Below are 18,753 nucleotides of genomic sequence, written 5' to 3'. Positions count from 1 at the left end.
TAAATTGAATATTATTCAGCCACAAAGGGACTCCTGTCATGTACAGCAACATGAGTAGAACTGGACAGTATTATGTTTAGTAAAATAAGTCAGCCACAGATAGAAAAATACCACATGCTCCCACTTCTCTGCAGAAACTAGTCAGTCAGTCTCACAGAACAGAATGGAATAGTAGTCACTACAGACTGGGACAGGCAGGGCATAGAAACAAGTTGAATAAGGGGCACCAAATCACAGAGAGGAGAATTTAGTTTTAGCTTTTCTATAGCACAATATGGTAACTACTGGACAAAATAACCTAGGATATATTTCATATGACTAGAAGAATATGAAATTTCTGACCTGTAAAAATGATTAATGTTTAAAGAGATTTTTAGAAGGTTTATGATCCTGATTTGATTCTTGCACACTGAATACAGTATAACCAAAAAATATAGAAAATGTTTAATTTTTTTAAATTTACAACAGTAAAAGATGCACTGCCATTAATTCCCTTCAAAATAGTCCCCTCTCTTCAGACACACTCATCCCATCATTCTTGTGATCTTCTGAAGCAGTTCCAGAAGTTGTCTTTCATGAGTGTCTTTAGTTGTGCTGTCATGGTTGCCACTTTCAAAACATTTACCTTTCATGGTCATTTTGACTTTGGGGAAGAATCAGAAGTCACAGAGTGCCAGATCCAGTAAATAAGATGGATGAGAACACACTCTTAGTTTTGAAGGTTTTGTTTGTTTGTTTGTTTGGTACCAGGGATCGAACTTGGGTCCTTGCACTTGCTGCGAGGCAGGCAGCAAAACCACTGAGATAAACTCCAAGTCCCCACTCTATTTTGCACAGAAATTGCTGTAAATATTTCATCAATGAGGGGTGATCAAAAAATACAGTGAATGTTTAATTTTTTTTTAAGTTATTACAGTGACAGATACATACACTGCTATTAATCCCTCTCAAAATATTCAAAACACTTCCCCTCATTTTGAATATACTTATCCCATCATTCTTGGCAATGTGTCTTTTACTGTAGTTTTTTTTAATAGAAATACTCACCATATCTTTCAATTACCTCTCATATATGTGTATTAAATTACCATGCTGCTCCCTCTTAAGATGTATAAACAAGCCGGGCATGGTGGCGCACACCTGTAATCCCAGCACTGGGGAGGCTGAGGCAGGAGGATCACTGTGAGTTCAAGACCAGCCTGGGCTACACAGTGAGTTCCAGGTCAGTCTCAACTACATAGTGAGACCCTGTCTCAAAAAAAAAAAAAAAGAAAGAAAGAAAGATGTATAAACAGTATGTTTCAATTTTTCAAAGATGAAAAAGTCTTCACAGTATTCAAAAACCAGCTTAATGATGACAAAAAAAGAAGGCTGGGCAACCGAACTCAAGACTAGTAAGTCTATCAAGTCTATCAAGACCAACATGGCCTACACTGGCTTCCCTACTAGTAAATACACAGGTTGCACAGACTGTAATTGCAACCCCAGGCAAAAGAAAACCAAACTTGAAATACAAAGACTATAAAACCTCCAAACATTCACTTTTTCTTTCAAGCAGCACTACAGGTCAACCTCCGGTGACCGAGGCCACCCCTGGGGGCCAAGGTTCACATGTGAAGCAGAGCTCTCAGGAGTCTTTGGCTGGGGCTCCACGGCAGCCTGCGAGCCTTCCTTTAGAGGACTGCTGCAGTATCACTCAAGGGCTGTTGGGTCCAGGACAGGGCTGGGGTGTTCTGAACAGCTCCAACAAACCCCTAGCCGATGTGCTATAGTAGTAAGCACCACCACCTGCCCACCCTGAGCTAAGAGTGGCTGCACTCAAATCAGCCTGCCCAGTGTTTCAAAGGCAGCCGATAAAAACTCCACCGATGAACGCCACAGAGAATCCACGACACATGCAGCCCAAGTATTAAGAGCTAAGGCCTGGGACCAACAGGAGGCAGCAAATGGCTCGTCAGAGGCACCCACAGAGAACAAAAAGAAATTCCTTCAGGACAAAGGCCAGGGCTGCCCTTTTTTCCCCTGTACTAGGGATCAAACTCAGGACCTTGCACTTGCAAGGCAGGCAAGGTGCCGCCGAGCTAAATCCCCAGCCCCTACCCTTCTCAAATAGGGTAGCCAGCACCTCTGCCATCTAAGACTGCTCCCACGACTCAGCCCCAAGACATGCCGGTTACCTCCTTAGTCATCCGGACTGAGGTCAAGATGAAAAGGTGGCTTCGGTGAAGCTGGTGCTCATTCAGGTTCATGTTCTTCTCCAAAGCAAACAGTGGAAGGATTCGTGACAAACTCAAACCCTAAATCCAGCCAGGCTCTTCTCATCTCCCAGCTGCCTACTAAATCAAACAAGTGTGTACCAGACTCCACGGTCTCCTCACATGCCTCCAACCACTTTTAGCTTGATTGTCCACTTCTCCATGCAGCCAGGCTGAACTGCCAGCGATGTGCCCTCAGCACACCTGACGCTGGCTGACCTCCCGCTTCACCCTCCTCACCAGCGCCTCCCACTGTGACCTCTCCTTCCTCTGGCTTCCTCGAGGAGCACGTTCTAACCCGTCCCAGTACCAGAAGTGCTATTATGAATTAATGGAGGCAGAGTCCCTACTCCATCCCTGAGATGAGGTGGGAATTCCATAAACATTTAAGTCTAGAAAATGCTGAACACTCTATGCCCCTCTTTACAGTGAATGAGTACACATCAGGATGGGGCGTGAGTCAAATGGAAATCCAGCAGTCGCACCTTATACCTGTCAGATCCTGTCACATCGTATTTCCCTGAAAATAAGACCTAACTGGAAAATAACCCGAGCATGATTTTTCAGGATGCTCATAATATAAGCCCCATTCCAAAAATAAGTCCCAGTGAGGATCGTCAGCCACTTGGACAATTTGGTACATCCACTGGACCACACAGCAGACACTGAATTATAAAATAATATTATTAATATATAATTAAGTATAAACATTATTGATAAAAATACACAATAATACAACTTATAATCAAGTATTTGTAAATACCCAAGCGGGCACCTTCAGATATGAGGGAAATGCCTCTGTAAACAGATGAACTCAAGACTTACTGCCAAATAACCAGAGTACAGACACATCCAAGAATAAATTGCATACTTGATAATTAAGGGATGTGGTTCTACCTAACATGAACCTTCATAATTCAATATATCACATGTTATCACAGATGTACTTAATACACTCATGTGAAATAAAAAAACGTTTTCCAAATTCTGGTGCCCGCAATTTTTCACTGCTTTTCTGCAGACCATTGTTCTTAATTGTCATCATTTTTGTAGCCACTCCCATCTCGTGAGTCTTCAATTAATACTTGACTTAACAGAAACTTTGCAAAGCATAGCCTGTAAGAGGTCATGACTTGGGTGAAGACTTCCTGGGATAAAATCACTAACAAGTACGTTGCCAATGTACTACAAGCAGGCTACATGGACAAAAAGTGCTCATTTAAGGAGAGCTCTGTTAGGGATTAGAGAATTATGATGATGTTCCAGAAAAAGATGACATGACTGAATTTGAATAAATGTAAACCTTTGTACATGAATAAGTGAATAAATGTAGGCTGTTATACATTAATAAATGTAGATTGTAATTGAAAAAAATAAGACATCCCCTGAAAATAAGCCCTATTGGGTCTTTTGGAACAAAAATTAATATAAACCCCATGTTTTATTTTCAGGGAAATATAGTACACAGATAAACCTTGAGAACACTGTGCTGAGATAAGCCGCTCACAAACAGCAAATCATACAGCAGAAGGTGGTAGCGCACACCTACAGTACTAGCCTTCTGGGAAGTTGAAGTAAAAGGATTGCAAGTTCAAGCCCAGCCTGAGCAATTCAGCAATCTACTGAGACCCTGTCTCAAATTTTAAAAAAAAAAAAAATTTTTTTAAGGGCTGCAATGCAGCTCATGTCAAAGGCCCTGGGTTCAATCCCCCATACTAGGGGAAAACTCATACATGGATCCAATTATATGAAGCATATAAAAAAGTCAAACTCTTAGGAAGTAGAGCGGTAGCTACCAGGGGCAGGGAGAAAGAAAAAAAGCAGAGCTGTTGTTTAGCAACTACGGGCACATCTAGGGGTACAGAATTTCAGTTTCGCAAGATAAAAATGTACTAGATATGTTACACAACAATGTGCACATAACATTACCACCACAGTACTGTACATTTTTAAATGGCTACAATAGTAAATTTCATGTCGATTTTTTTTTAATTTAAAAAAACTGTTGAGCACATTTTAACTATTTTCTAGGCCTATTAATACGTTTTCTGCATATCATCTTAGAAGACACAATAGGCATGTTGTAGGACACAGTTTGAAGAACACTGTTCTTCAAATCTTCCAACCCCTTGTTTTTATTCACTTCAGCATCTCATTTGCTCCTGAGGACAGGAAGTCCCATGTTTCCAGGCAAGGGTCTAACCTTGAGGCTGGTCTAAATGAACACAGGCTTTGCACTGTCAAAACCCTGGAGACTAGAGCCTTTGGAAAGGGGCAAAAGAAGGGCAGCCAGACAAGCTATCTTTTCAAGGCTTTGCTCCGCTTACAGTAACAACCTTATCTGCCACTCTCTCCATTATGGTAGACCCCCTCTGCTCAGGTTTGTTCCACACGACCACACACACACACAAACACACACACATACAGTGCAACCAGGATCCATCAGGTTCTCACTTGGGACTCTGGATTTGAGATTAAGGATCTTGAAAATAAGAGATAAAGAGATATAACACGTACTTGTCAGGTTTACACTGCAGTATGAGAATGAGAGAAATAGATAGGCAGCAGAAGGTGCGCTCCCTACCCCAGATCCCCCTCAGGGCCAGCTGCTCCCCATACTGAGGGTCTACAGAACCCCAGTGTGAGGGCTGACAGGTACAACTCCGGAAGGCACCACTCAGAGCAGGGAGCTGTGCCTGTGCAGTGTTTCTGCCCCTCGGCCTCACACAGCACTTTGTCTGCTCAAGGTATCTGAAACTGTTTCTGTCATCTGCAACTGAAGAATCCTAAAACACTAGCCTTGTTTCCCAACACAGTGTTTTACTTCCCTGGGCTCTTGTCAAGGGAAACTTATCACTATTTTTTTCTGGAAGCTTCCAGCTTCTCTGACTTTGCTCCTACTAATCTTCCCGCCTAGAATTTTTTCGTCCTTCATTACCCCCACCTCTACTTATCCACCCGCACCATTTTTCAAGGTCTGTTCAAATGTCTCCCTGCTCTATGAAGCCCTCCGCCACTCTACCCTCACACCCTCAAAGTTCTGTGGCTCTCTGTCTGTTTTTCCAACACTCACCACATTCTGCCTAGCAGTGGAGTTATGTGTATGTATGTTCTTCACGCTATTACTGAACTGTTTGCTTCTTGAGACCAGAAATAATTTCCATCTTTGTACCATGCACAGTACCTAAGGTAGAACCCTGCACATAAGCAAAGGCTGGAAAAAATACAAAGATGACTCTACAGAGGAATAGCACTTTGTATATCATTTCACCTCTCACTAAACTATAATGAGAGTAAGGGCAGGAATTCAATCTTAGAGTCACATTTGTAACCCTACCATTACCACCCAGTAAGCACTAAAACACTTGCTGATTCCTTCAGAGTGGGTCCTAGAGTCCTTCCATCCTCCTGCCCTTTCAGCCCTTCCACATGAGGTCTCTGTCTCTCTAAACACTACTCTCTCTGGTGTACTTACTGAATAGCTCCCATCAAAAGTGGTGGCTGAGGGTGAGTGACAGTATTCGGTATCATCCCTAGTTACTGCTAGAGTAGAGATCCACTGCGGCCATGCAGAGGAATGAGGCCATCTGGATGGGCAGAAGGGAGACAAGGAAATCAATTCTGCTAGGAACAGGGTAAGCACAGGAAATGGGATAGAGTGTATCAGTACAAAAAGTTCCTAGACTTCTGTCCCTTAATTTATACACTAACATTTTCACAATTCACTGAAAGCTGGCTGAATTCACTGGAAACAAGGAAGAAAAGCCGACCGTATAGGCAATCAGTGAGACCCTTTTAGATATAGGTCCCTGTGTCAAACCCTGGAAGACACGCTTGGCCATCGGCTGACAACTAGAATTCTACAAACACATTACAGCTGGGGGAAGACCAAAAAGAAATGGGGAGCTAACAAGTCCCATCCTCGGCCCATCTCCACTCAGTACCTGGTGGGCATCTCCCGACGGGATGATATAGGCCTGGATCGGTTCAGTCACGTACTCGGTGTTCCTCATGGCTTGTCTCAGCTGCCGAAGCAGCTCCGAAGTCACCTTTGGAGCCATTCTGCTGTCTGCAATAACAGAAAAATTTGTTCCAAAACAAGCCTGGCTCCAGCAATTCAATGACAAGCTCAAAGCAAGCTAGGTGCCTGCCACATTCTGTTCCACCCCAAGTTTAGCCCTACTACCAGACCAAGCTCAACACTGCCAGTTCTTAAATACTACTTCCAAACATCATTATGAGCCAAGAAATTGGAGCAACTAATACCCATTTCCAAATTGGTTGTTTACCTTACCTCTTCTCATCTAGGAATTTATTCTAAGGAGATAATTAAAACAAGTGTATAAATATACAGATGTTGGTCTTTGTTTATAGTGGTAAAACAAATAGTTAAATAAACTATTTAATACATAAAACAGTACACTAAGCAACTATTAACAATAACACAGACCTAAGAAAATATTATACATATCTATATTTGATTTGTGAAGATGCCTACACAACTCTGGTGGGTAATTAAACAGACTACAAAAGAACACATATAAATGGTTCTTGCTTAATATTGTACACATATATACCTAAGGAGAAGTTTCTAGAAAGACAGTTGCCTAAGTTTTAATAGTGGTTACTTTGGGGTAAGTGAATTTGGAGTGACTAAGTATCATCTTCTGGTGTTTTTCTGCCGCTGAAGTTAATCTGCTCTAAAACAAGTACATTTTATAAAGTTTTTCTTAACTAGCCAACCACAGATTTGGCGTAAAAGGTCAGTTTTAAGCCTTTTATTCTAGTGACTATCTAGTACCACCTATGCACAACCTCAGAGAGAAGGGGACCAAGGCCTTCATGTTTTCCTCTCTAAAATATAGCTTGGTGGATTAGACACAAGAAGTCCCAAAGGACCCAGAGGGGTCTATCAACCAAAGAAAAGCCAGAGCTGAAGTCAGCAGCTTTACAAAACACTAAACAGAAACAGAAAAGCACAAGTCAAAAGAAATGTGAGGAACCTTAAATGTGGCCCCTAGACGTCTTCATCTTTTACAAATATGTATGTTAACAAAATCAAAGCACACTGCTTCCTAGTGAGTATAAGAAACTATTTCTCTGTAAAGCAGGCACAGATGATATAAGCTGACTTAAGCACTTCAGCTGGTTCTTCAAAAAGATCTGTTCTCAGCAAATACTGATATCAATTAACAATTCTAATAAACATTATAGCTGTAGTCCCATGAATACACAACAAAGTGACTTCACAGAAAGCCAACAAAGACTAGTAATTGTGTGTATTTTACTACAAACTCATATACTATCAGCACAAAACTATATGATTAGAATTTAAAGTAGAACAATGAGTTTTACCAACTTACCATCTTTAAACACAGACTTAACATTAAGTTAAGATACCAACATTATCTTTAAAGACAGAGTATAAGGGCAGTTACAGGCACACAACAATGAGCACAGAGTTCTCACAAAGCCCCAGCCCCCGACCATATATACAGCTTCTCCCACTATCAACATCCCCCATCAGTGTGGTACATTTGTTAAATTAATAAACTACACAGATCCATCATTATCACCCAAAGTCCATAGCTTACTTTTCATTTCATTGTTATTGTACAGTCTCTGGATTTTGACAAATGCATAATGACGTATTCACTATTTTAATATATGGAATATTTTCACTGGCCTAAAAATCTCTGTGTTAAATCCATGCATCCCTCTCTCCCCACAAGTCCTCTGCAACAACTGATCTTTCTTACTTTCTCTATAGGTCTGTCCTTTCCAGAATGTCATATAGATGGAATCACACAAGAGGTAGGTTCTTTCACTTAGTAATATGCATTTAAGCTTCCTCCATGTGTTTTCATGGCTTGATAGCACATTTCTTTTCATTCCTGAATAATTCTCCAACGTCTGGATGTACTATAGACTACCTACCACCTACTGGAAGACATTTCGGTTGTTTCCGCTTTTTGGTAATTATGAATAAAGCTGCTATAAACATGCATGAGCAGGTTTTTGTGATTTTAACTCCTTTGGGTAAATACCAAGGAATTTGATTGCTGGATCAGATGGTTTATTTAGTTTTATAAGCAACTGACAAATTGTCTTCCAGTGTGGCTGTATTATTTTGCATTCTCACCAGCAATTAACAAGAGTTCTGGTTGCTCCACATCCTCACCAGCATTTGATAGTGTCAGTGTTTTCGATTTCACCAACTCATTTTTTAACAAGTTTTAAAAAGTACTTAACTAAAAACATTCTCTTGTACAATGCCGTATGCAACAGGGAGTTGCATAAATTATACTCAGGTTATTTTCAAGGACTGACATCCTCACTAGCCCAGCTTACATTCTACTGACTACATCCCCTTTTGTTCTTTAACATTTTCATTTGCTTCTTCCATTTCACCACCAGCACCCCGGACTTTTACAATTCATCTGTCTTCGCTAACTCCAACAGATCCCCCTACGAGGTACCATACTGATTGAAAGACTCAAAGAAAAAGTGCCCCATTCATCACCTACACAAGGACAACTAGAGCAGGAGGCCTCAGGGCACCATCTGAGGAGTCTCAGAAGACCAAAGTACTCAGCATCACTGACAACTTCCCTACTCGTGATTCAAGCATCTCCATGACCCTCACATTACAAATGCCTTTGAATACACCTCATCCATAGGGCATCCTTTCCTTCTGTCTAATCTACTCAGCCTGTAACTAACTCCTCACCTCTCAAACAGAGATCAGAAGTATCTGGTCTGATCTAAGTTCATATGTCAAACTTCATTCAGGCCCAAGTGAAGCCTATTACAACCTCCTAAGATTATGGGCATCCAAAAATTTTTACTCTGATAACTTTTAGGAGATTCAAGATAGATTTGTCATTCTTCCAAACTATATTTCTAAGCAAGTCAACATTTTTTAAAGAATAAAACAAAAATGAAGACTTCTTTTGGAATAGTGGTTTAACCCTAGGTGCACATTCAAAATACCTGGGGAGGGCTGGGGATGTGGCTCAGTGGCACCACGCCTTCCTGGCAAGTGCAAGGTCCTGAGTTCAATCCCCAGTACCACCAAAAAAACCCTGGGGAACTTCTGACTTAACTGGTCCAAAATACAGCCTCGGCATCTGGAATTCTAAAAAGCAAATATCTGATAGAGTTCAATATAGTTTCTTTTAAGATCAGCAATTTATATAATTTGGCTTCTAATTTAGGTACATCTAGACTGAGAGATTTTGATGACACCAACTATAATGTTTGTAGTATTGGTTATCAATATATATCAATACTGTCACTAATCTCAACAATAAAGCTAAGCAATGGCCAGCATAGCCTCCTCAGTTAAAACTGAAAATCATAAAGGAACAGTGAGTCTGGCCAAAGATCTCTTCTGCTTCCTGGTTACCATGACCTGCTCCCTTACCACCACCTTGTGTCATCCATCACTACATTCTTCCTCTTGTCTGACCCACTAGGCCACCTCCGAGGCATGAGCAGTAACAGCACCTCTCTACTACAGTGGAATTCAGTATACAAACTATAATTCGTTTTATGATTCGGGGAAAGATGGATGCCTTTGTATTTGTGTGGGAAGATGGCCCTCATTGTGCTTGTCACCCGACGCAGTTTGCGAACAGAAGCAAAATTCTACCAAACATTTTTGTGAACCAAACTGTTCGCAAACAGAAGCATTTGTGAACCGAGGTATTACTGTATTTACTTCTCTCCACTATGTCACCGGCCCCCATCACAACTCAACACCACCCTTCTTCTTCCCTTCTCATCCTTCAAACCTATCACATCCAGTTGGTCTCCTTAATCAAACGCAACCACATTTTTGTCACCTACATCAGACAGGATAAAAGTGCTCCCCATAGCACAACCATCAGGATGTGGTAAGAAGCAGGGAAAGCAACAGTGAATGTAAGGAAGACAGCAACAGGTAATGGCTGAAGTCATGGCTGTGGTAGCGGAGACACCTACTACTGAGGTAAATACAATAGGCAGTGGTGGCTGCAACAGCAGTGGCCAAAAAAGAGGCCTTGCAAGTAACTCAATGGGTGAGCAGCTGGAGCTAAAGAAAGACAAAACTGGCAAGACTGTAAGTGTCAGTCATTGAGAAGGCAGCAGTTAAAAAAATACGAAAGATGGGAGGAGGTGAAAGCTGTGACTGCTAACTCCAGTAGGGTAATTTTATGAAGATAAAATTAGTCATTCTCTCTGAAGCACTTAGTGTGCCTGACACATAATAAATGTTACATAAGTACTTACAATTATTAGAGTTACATATACAATAACCATAAATGCAATGTGCTGAGTGGCGTGACAGCAGTGTATGCACGGCCCCTAAATCAGGCACAATGTCCTTTCTGTAACCAGGTGTCTAGCTCAGCACCTGACACAAACCTATGCTCACTAAGTAATAGCTGACCATCACAACTTTTTGTTCATGACTTTTAGACCCTACAAAATGAACTGTAATAAATCTTCAGTGAAAGAAGAAAGCTAGAAACTTAGAAGATGCTGCATTATAACATCTGCTCATTCCACACCCTCGTATTTTTCAGAAATATCAAAAGCAGCCAAAGGCTAAGCAAAGTGTGTAGAGAAGTGGAAAGCCAAGAGCAACAGGCCTAATCCATGATGTAACGTTAGTCTACACACTGCCAGGCATTTTTAAAGCATCCCCTAAAGACAATGACTCATTGAAATGTCTTACATATATGAATCTGCTTTTAGAAAAAAGATCCCAAACCCTTGGTTTTTATCACAAACAAGACTTTTCAATGCTTGCACATGACAGCACAACATATTTACCGCGCTGGGTGGAAAAAATTAAAAGGAGTAATGTGCGAGAAAGTACCATGCACAACATCTAATATATTATAGAAGCTCAAAAAATATTTGAATGTAGATCTGAAACACCAGCTGGGACCTCCACACGTCTTGTAAGAATAGAAGGAGCTGTTTCGCTCCAATTTCAGCACCTTAACACATGCACAGATGCTCTTCCAGCATCAACAGCTTTAGAGGCAGCAGTTTGTTTCTGTTTCACAGCTAAGGGCGGGCTGAGGACTCATACATTAATGGCTAATTCTTCCAAAATTCCTCTAATGAGAGGTTTCACTCTTCCCATTTTACATATAAAGAAACAGGAACTGAAAGAAGTTAAGTAGCTGCCCAGGCAGGTGGATCATCAGGAACCAGGACCCAAGGTCTATCCACTTCTCACGCCCAAACTCCATTACCACCACATCATCTGGGGGACTTAAAAGCTTTTCAGCATTCTAGGACCGGCAGAATCAAAACATGTGGGCCCTAGTCCACAGCTGGCACCTACAACCTAGGACAACTAAAACTCTTATTTCCTCATATATAAATTTTTAAAACTTATCTTCCAACCCTAAGTTTGATGATTCAATTCCTTTTTTCCTTTACTTCCTACTTTATCCGATTTTTCTTCCCCCTTCTTCTACTTCTTATTGTAGCCCAAAATGTGTCAGGTACATCTGTATTTTTAAAGAAAGAAGAACTAAAATTGCCTGTGTCAGTTCACAGCCCTGCTACTCTAAAGAAAGATCAGATAGCCATTGTTTCTTAGCACTTCAAGGGATCAAGGTTTCAGTCAGCTAAAAGGAAATGTGTTTCTCCTGGGAAGTGTACAGAAAAGCACTAGCTTACTTGGGATGGGAGTACAATTATACAATACTTTTCAGAATTCAGATTTCTAGCAATTTATCAGATAGTGAATTAAATTCTGGGCCTGGAATTTAACTCAGCAGCACCACGTCTGCCTGGCAAGTGCAAGGTCCTGAGTTAAATCCCCAGTACTTAAAAAAAATAATAATAATAAGTTCTAGGGAGAAAGGATGGTCCCAGGAATTAATTCCAAAAAATATTTTCCTATATGCCTATTCAATTCATAAAGCAAAATAAAGTATTTTCTCATTTCAGAATCTGATGAAAGGCTGAAAACTAATTTCTAAAGTAATCAATAAGGGACTATATCTAATGAGAGGTAAAGTATAAGATTAAAAAAACTATAATAGAACATTTTGAATAATAACCTACCTCCACCACCACAACTACTACTTATCCCCCACAAGAATGAAAAGTACAAAAAAAAAGAAACCCCACCAAAAAAAACTATAATTCTCTAACTTATTACCTAAAATAAAGTGGTAAAAATATCAAACAATAACCAACCATCCAGGAAGCCAAAGGACAAAATGACTTTTAATTTTCAGATCCTCACCCCCAAACACAATCAATTACAAATGCCACAACGTTTCTTCTCACTCAACTTAAGTGTCAGGGCAGGAATCTAAAATCCTTTTGAAATGTTCCATCTACTTTAAAGACAAAACTACTGTTACCTGTTTCTGCACCTGCGTCTCCTGAGTGTGTCACCTCGGTAGGGTCAACTATTCTTAAGTTTTTCAGCTGAAAATCCTGGTGATTCGTCCTTAAAAAGAGAAAGAGCAGAAGGTTGCAGACTTTGACCACAGCAGGCGTAACACAGTGGCAAACTTAGGGGCAGAAAACATCAACCTGACCTAGCACTCTCAGGTGAGTCAGACGAATGCTCACCCAGTCAGTATCAGTGACGGAATAAACACAAGTTTCTGATAAAGCTCCAAGCGGCAGGACTACCATGGCAGGCAAATAAAATTTCCGTTCTTGAATGTCACAAATTCTCTTCAGCCATGTCTATTCCATCTAAAAAGATTTTACTTTCAATGATTATTGCTCACTTGTATAAGTTCTGTTCGGTTCTGTTTCACATTTGCCCATTTTTTGTTTATGATGTCCTATTCTTTCACTGTGTCCTACAATTAGCAACTGAACCATTTTAGGTCTTTATCCTATAATTCTTTTCAAATTTTCCTTTTGGGATAGCAATCCTCATATTTGCTAGACAGGTCATTGATGTGACCCTAGTTAGCCTTACAGTTCCTAATCCTTTGGAATTTGTTTTGTGGCAGTTTAGAAAGGTTTGGAGATGCTAGCTAGAGAAGGCTTAAAATGCTGTAAGCAGAGGGCCAGTTACCAAAAAAGAAAAAGAAAAAAAGAAAGAAGAAACTGGACCAGATACCCTGAGTATTTCATTTTAGCAAGGAATTTGTCTATGTTTTCCTCATGTCCTAAAACTTTATCTGAAGCTGAATTTAAAGATGATGGACTAATGAATCTGGCAGAAAAAATTTCAAGCCAGTCAGCCCAACATTTAGATTGTGACATGGGTACAGGGGGGAGGCTTTCAGCCAACTTTATGGTGAGAATCAGGAGTAAAAAGCCAAACTGCAAGATATGAAAAATTTGCAACTTGGCAAAAAAAGAAACACTAATAAAGTTAAGGGGAAAGGAGAGCACAACTGCAAAAAATGATTAGCATTAAAAAAGATGCCAAGTACTTCATTCGCATCAGCACAATGGCCAGATGTAAACCATCACAGGCTCAAGGGTATAAAAAGGTAAACTGCTTTAAAAGTCTTTGCTTTGGCAAGAGAGACCCCATGGCACAGAGCCTTTTCAGGAAGTGAGCTGCCAACTCCAGCCATCCAGGTACTCAGAAGCCACAACTGTGGCCCAAGAGGAGTTAGGGAGGCAGCTCAAGCTAGTGACAGACCTTGGCATCATCCAAACAGACAGTGCTGCTAAATGCAAAAGTTATGGGGGGGTGGGGGTCACAGAAGCTGCCACTAGGATTTAAAAGAAAGGAACAGGCAGCGACAGAATCAGACATGATAAGGTCACAGTCCTTGCAAGAAGCCCCTAAGGTGATGCTTGAAGCGAGACTCCAGGAAGTTGGAGATGCCAGGAATGTGGAACATCTTCCGAGGAAGATGAGAGGCACCGAGTGGAGCCAGCCCAAAAGAGAGCGGCCACATGGGCTGCAACCAGCAAACCTAGAGAGGCAGGGCTGCCCAAGCCCTTTCGATTCACGGCTCATCACAACCGGCCCTAGATGCTGCTGGATTTTGGTTTTGCTTTGCTCCCATTGAAACAAAGTGATGCCCAATGATGGATAAAGGAGGACATAAATGGAAGAGCAGGAAAGGAACAGAATTCTTCAGTATGCTATTTATTGCCTGGCATGGTGGCACACATGTGTAATGCCAGCACTTGGGAAGCTTCAGCAGGAGGATCAGAGTGAGTTCAAGCCTGAACTACATAGTAGGTCCTGCCTCCAAAGCAAATTTTTTTCAAAAAAAAGCTTCACAGACATAAATATAGAAAATTAATTATAAAATCCTTAAAAGAAAACACTGGTGAAAATGTCTGACTGTGATTTTTAAAATACAACATCAAAAATATAAGCAAGAGAATAGATATACACTAGGCTTCATCAAAATTAAAAGCTTTTACCTTTCCTCATATTTTTCCTTTCCCTTCCTTCCTTTTCCCTAGTGGTGAGGGGTTAAAGGGAGGGCGGGGGAATGGGGAAAAAATAAGAACCAAGATAAATAATGTAAGGGTACAAGTTCCCAATGATGAATGTAACTGTATTGTATGCCTAAAATGTACCAATAAACTTAAAGGAAAAAAATTAAAAGCTTTTACATTTCATGAGATACCATCAAGAGCCAGGCATGGAGATGCACGCCTATAATCCCAGCACTCCGGAGGCTGAGGCAGGAGGGTCGCTGTGAGTTTGACACCAGCCTGGGCTACATAGTGAGTTCCAGGTCAGTCTCAACTACATAGTGAGACCCTGTCTCAAAAAACCAAAAAAAAAAAAAAGAGAGAGAGAGAGATACCATCAAGAAAGTAGGATGACCCATAAATTGGAGAAAATATTTGCCAATCTGTATCTAGTATCCCGAATCTAGTATCCAAAATATATAAAGAATAACTCAACAATAAAAGATAAATCACCTAATTTTAAAATGGGAACAGGAACAGACATTTCTCCAGTGAGAAATGGCCAAAAACCACACAAAAGATGCTCCATATCATTAGTTATTAGACAGGTGTGATCAAAACCACAATGATACCACTTAATACTTGCTAGGAGGGTAATAATGAAAAACACAATAACATGGGCCAGGGATTTAGCTCAGTGGTGCTGGGCGTGCCTGGCACAGCACAGGCACAGCACAAGGTCCCAAATTTAATTTAAAAAAAAAAAAAAAAAAAAAAAAAAAAAAAAGACAATAACATGTAAGTGATGTGGAAAACGAGAACCCTCAGATATTGCTAGTAGAAATGTAAAATGGTGGTGCAGCTCTGGAATTCAGTCTGACGGTTCCTTAAGAGATTAACCACAGGGTTAGCATACAGCTCAAATAATCTTACTCCCAAGAATATGCTCAAGAAAACTGAAAACACTCATCCATAAATACAGGGCTGGATATGTAGTTCATTGGTGGAATGCTTACCTTCCATGCACACACAATGCCTTGTCATCAATCCCCTGCACCAAAAAAAAATTTAAATAAAAAATTTAAATAAAAATTTTAAAAAGGGGCCGGGGATGTAACTCGGTGGTGACACACCTGTTTGGCAAGCTCAAGGTCCTGAGTTGGATCCCGTTACCAAACACACACACACACACACACAAAAGAAATGTACAAATACCCATAGCTGCATTATTTGTAATAGCCAAAAAAACAGAAACAATACAAATGTTCACTAACTGATGAACAAATAAAAAAGATCTAGGTATACAATGATATAATGGAATAGTATTTGGCAAAAAAAAAAAAATCAGATGTACAACATAGGTGAACCTTGAAAAAAATTACGATGAAGGGGAAAGAAAAGCCTGTCACAAAAGACCACATGGTATATGATTCTATCTATAGAGATAGAAAGACTAGGGGCTGGCAAGGGCTCAGTGGGGGTCAGGAGAAACGAGGAATGATACTAATGGGTACAAGACTGATGTGGGGGCTGAGGAAGATGCCTGGAAATCGACTGTGTTAATAGCTATGCAACTCAGTGAACTAAATACTTTAACAGATTAATTGTATCATTCATAATTTATATAACAATAAAGTCGCTATAAATGCCTACACCTTCCTTCTTGGATAAGAACACAAACTATATTCTCACAATTTCCCACAAATATATGTAAGTTGATAGTGAGTAAAGGAAGTTCCCTCCTTTTCTCTCATTCTCTGCCCCCTTCCCCTTTTCCCTTTTCCCCCCTCCCTGCCACCTCTCTCTCCCTGGTCCCAATAACTGGTTCACACATGGGACTAGATAGGTAGGAAGAGGTTGTCCAGAGGCAGTTCTGATTTGGCTGGGCATGGCGGCGCAAGCCTCTATTCCCAGCTCTCAGGAGCCTGAGGCAGAAAGATCTCTGTGAGTCCAAGACCAGCTTGGGCTACACAGTGAGTTCCAGGGCAACCTAAACTTACATGGTGAGACCCCGTCTCAAAAAAAAAAAAAAAATCAATCTGATTTTACAGGAGAAGAAACAAGGATAACCTACCATGGATCACAGATCATACACCTTGCAAAGCCAAGACCAAAGCCATAGCTCAAGCTCTCCAGGTAAACTTCTCCACCTCCACATCTGTCAGGATCTGAGGAGCCACAGGCATCTAAATACTACAGCTGCCCTGTTCTTGTCAGAATTTGGTCTCTACTGTAGAGTCCAAGAACCATCCACCCTTCACTCATTTTGATAAGTGCAAGTTGTTGAATCAGGTCTATCATTAAATACTAGAGCTAAGAGAATGTACCTCACAGATACCTGACTCACTTGTCTAGTCAAAGAAATGGAGAAACAGATCAGATGACTTGTTCGACACTTCCGGTGACAGAGCTAGAACCAGACCCCAAGCTTCCCAACTTCCAGATCAGTGCTCTTCCCTCTCCTCTTCAGCCTACACCTTCTCCAAGTTATCATGAGCCATGAGGTAGCTAAGTACGAAAGAGCATGCAGGGAACTTCCTGTTCAATCTCTACGGTTATGGCCACCCTACAAAGCTACAGGTTTTCCTCCCACTTTTTAAAAGAAATCCGAGCAGAATTCTGGGTGCTTACTCCCAATCCTACCCTCAGTCCATGATAAAAATGATACAGGCCCAATGCTCAAGATGGGGCAAAACAAGGACCAAGAATCTCAGTCACATCTGGTGATGAGAGGCAGTTCTGATTTGGCTGGGCGTGGTGGTGATGAGATGAGACAAAGGTAAACCAGAACGAGTTCCTTCGGGTGAAAAAGTAGGCAATGCTGTCTCCATCTACCTAGAACTCATCCCTCCTTGTTGCGATGAGTACCTTTGTTTTGAGAATGTCCCTTTGCTATTTCAGTCCAAGGGCCTGGACAACCACTTACCCACTGGAACCCAGGTTATGGAACCCAGGTCTGGTCAATCCATCCCTCTGGCTATAATGACTGCTTCAGGGATGGATACAATAAAGTCAGCCCAGCAAGAATCAGATCCGGACTTCTACAACTGTTAGGAATGAGGACTCTGCTGGTGTTATGTGTCTGTAACTCAGAAGAAAGCCAGCATGAGAAATACAAGCCAACACTGAAGAAATAGGAGCCAAAAGATTCAAGGGAGAGGCCAAGTCTGATGCTAGTATTGATGCTTCTGGACTCGGGTGCACTAGAAACCAGCCCAACCCCACCTCACCTAAGTCAATCTGATTACAGTTTCCCCCGCTTCAACTAAAAGATGTCCTCATTGAAGTTACCACTTAGGTAAGGCACCTGGGACAAATGGCATCCCCTCAGCCCAGCAGCTTATGTCAAAAGTCTCTTCTGTGCCTAAAATACTGTGGTTCTACAAATCTCGGGGACTAGCTTGGTCCGAAAGGCTTCTTTTCAGCCCACAGTCTAACATTACCACTTGCCTGATTCCGGCCCTGAACCAACCTTACAGAAGCTCTTTCACGTGGACGTTCACCACACCAGCCACAGTGTGGGCCTGGCTGTCTGCTCACCCCTAACAGGTTGTAGCAGGGACAAATCCAGGTCGAGGAGGGCTTGACATCTATCCACTACCAAACACAGGTACAAACCGTGGTGTGAATTCACTCAAGTCATGAATGGGCAGGTGGAAACTCCTGTGGACGGCAGAGAGTGTGTAGTCTAGACCTGGAGAAGTTTGTTCGTTTCTCTTGGTGCCCACTTGCTTAGCTGCTCTGATCGATGTACCCTGGCTGCTTAAACCACATGTTTAAATTAAGGCCGGGGGATGATCCTTCTCACCTTGTGGCCAAGAGGAATGCAGGGCAGGCTACCGCCGGGTTTTCCTTAAGAGCACCCCAACCATTCCCTAACACAGCCTCTGACCGCGGACGGGTGAGGAGGGCCCCGCGGCTGCCTATCTTCCTGGCACTGAAGATCAACAAGGCATCAAATGCAGGTACCAGAACTAGGGCTGTAACGTGGAGCCCAAACTGCCGGGATGGGGGGCAGGGCAGGGGTTCGCTCCCGTCCCGTACCGGAGCGACCCAAGAGAGGCCAACTTCCAGCCGCAGCCGGCCTTCCCGGGGCTGGGCGGTGACGGACACAGCCCTGCGGCCGAGC

The 18,753-nt window shown here is 41.7% G+C and overlaps 1 protein-coding gene across 3 annotated transcripts in view; it reads right to left on the bottom strand.

Moving 5' to 3' along the window:
* Positions 1-18,747, bottom strand: part of Xpnpep1 (X-prolyl aminopeptidase 1) — a 67,432-nt gene extending 48,685 nt beyond the window's left edge. The window contains exons 1-3 of one of the 3 annotated variants that reach the window (XM_010634652.3): positions 18,669-18,747; positions 12,635-12,723; positions 6,200-6,324 (exon numbers count right to left, since the gene is read on the bottom strand). In XM_010634652.3, coding sequence (XP_010632954.1) covers positions 6,200-6,316 — 117 coding nt within the window. In that variant the 5' untranslated portion in view covers positions 6,317-6,324; positions 12,635-12,723; positions 18,669-18,747. Of the gene's footprint in view, positions 1-5,730; positions 5,844-6,199; positions 6,325-12,634; positions 12,724-18,432; positions 18,643-18,668 lie in introns of those variants that run through there. The other 2 variants (XM_010634651.3, XM_019209037.2) reach the window with 2 other exon arrangements.
* Positions 18,748-18,753: the final 6 nt, after the last annotated feature.

The sequence above is a fragment of the Fukomys damarensis genome, unplaced genomic scaffold (assembly GCF_012274545.1).
Source record: "Fukomys damarensis isolate Sample0158 unplaced genomic scaffold, DMR_v1.0_HiC HiC_scaffold_8, whole genome shotgun sequence".
Lineage (NCBI taxonomy): Eukaryota > Metazoa > Chordata > Mammalia > Rodentia > Bathyergidae > Fukomys > Fukomys damarensis.
This window is presented reverse-complemented; position numbering and strand designations above follow the sequence as displayed.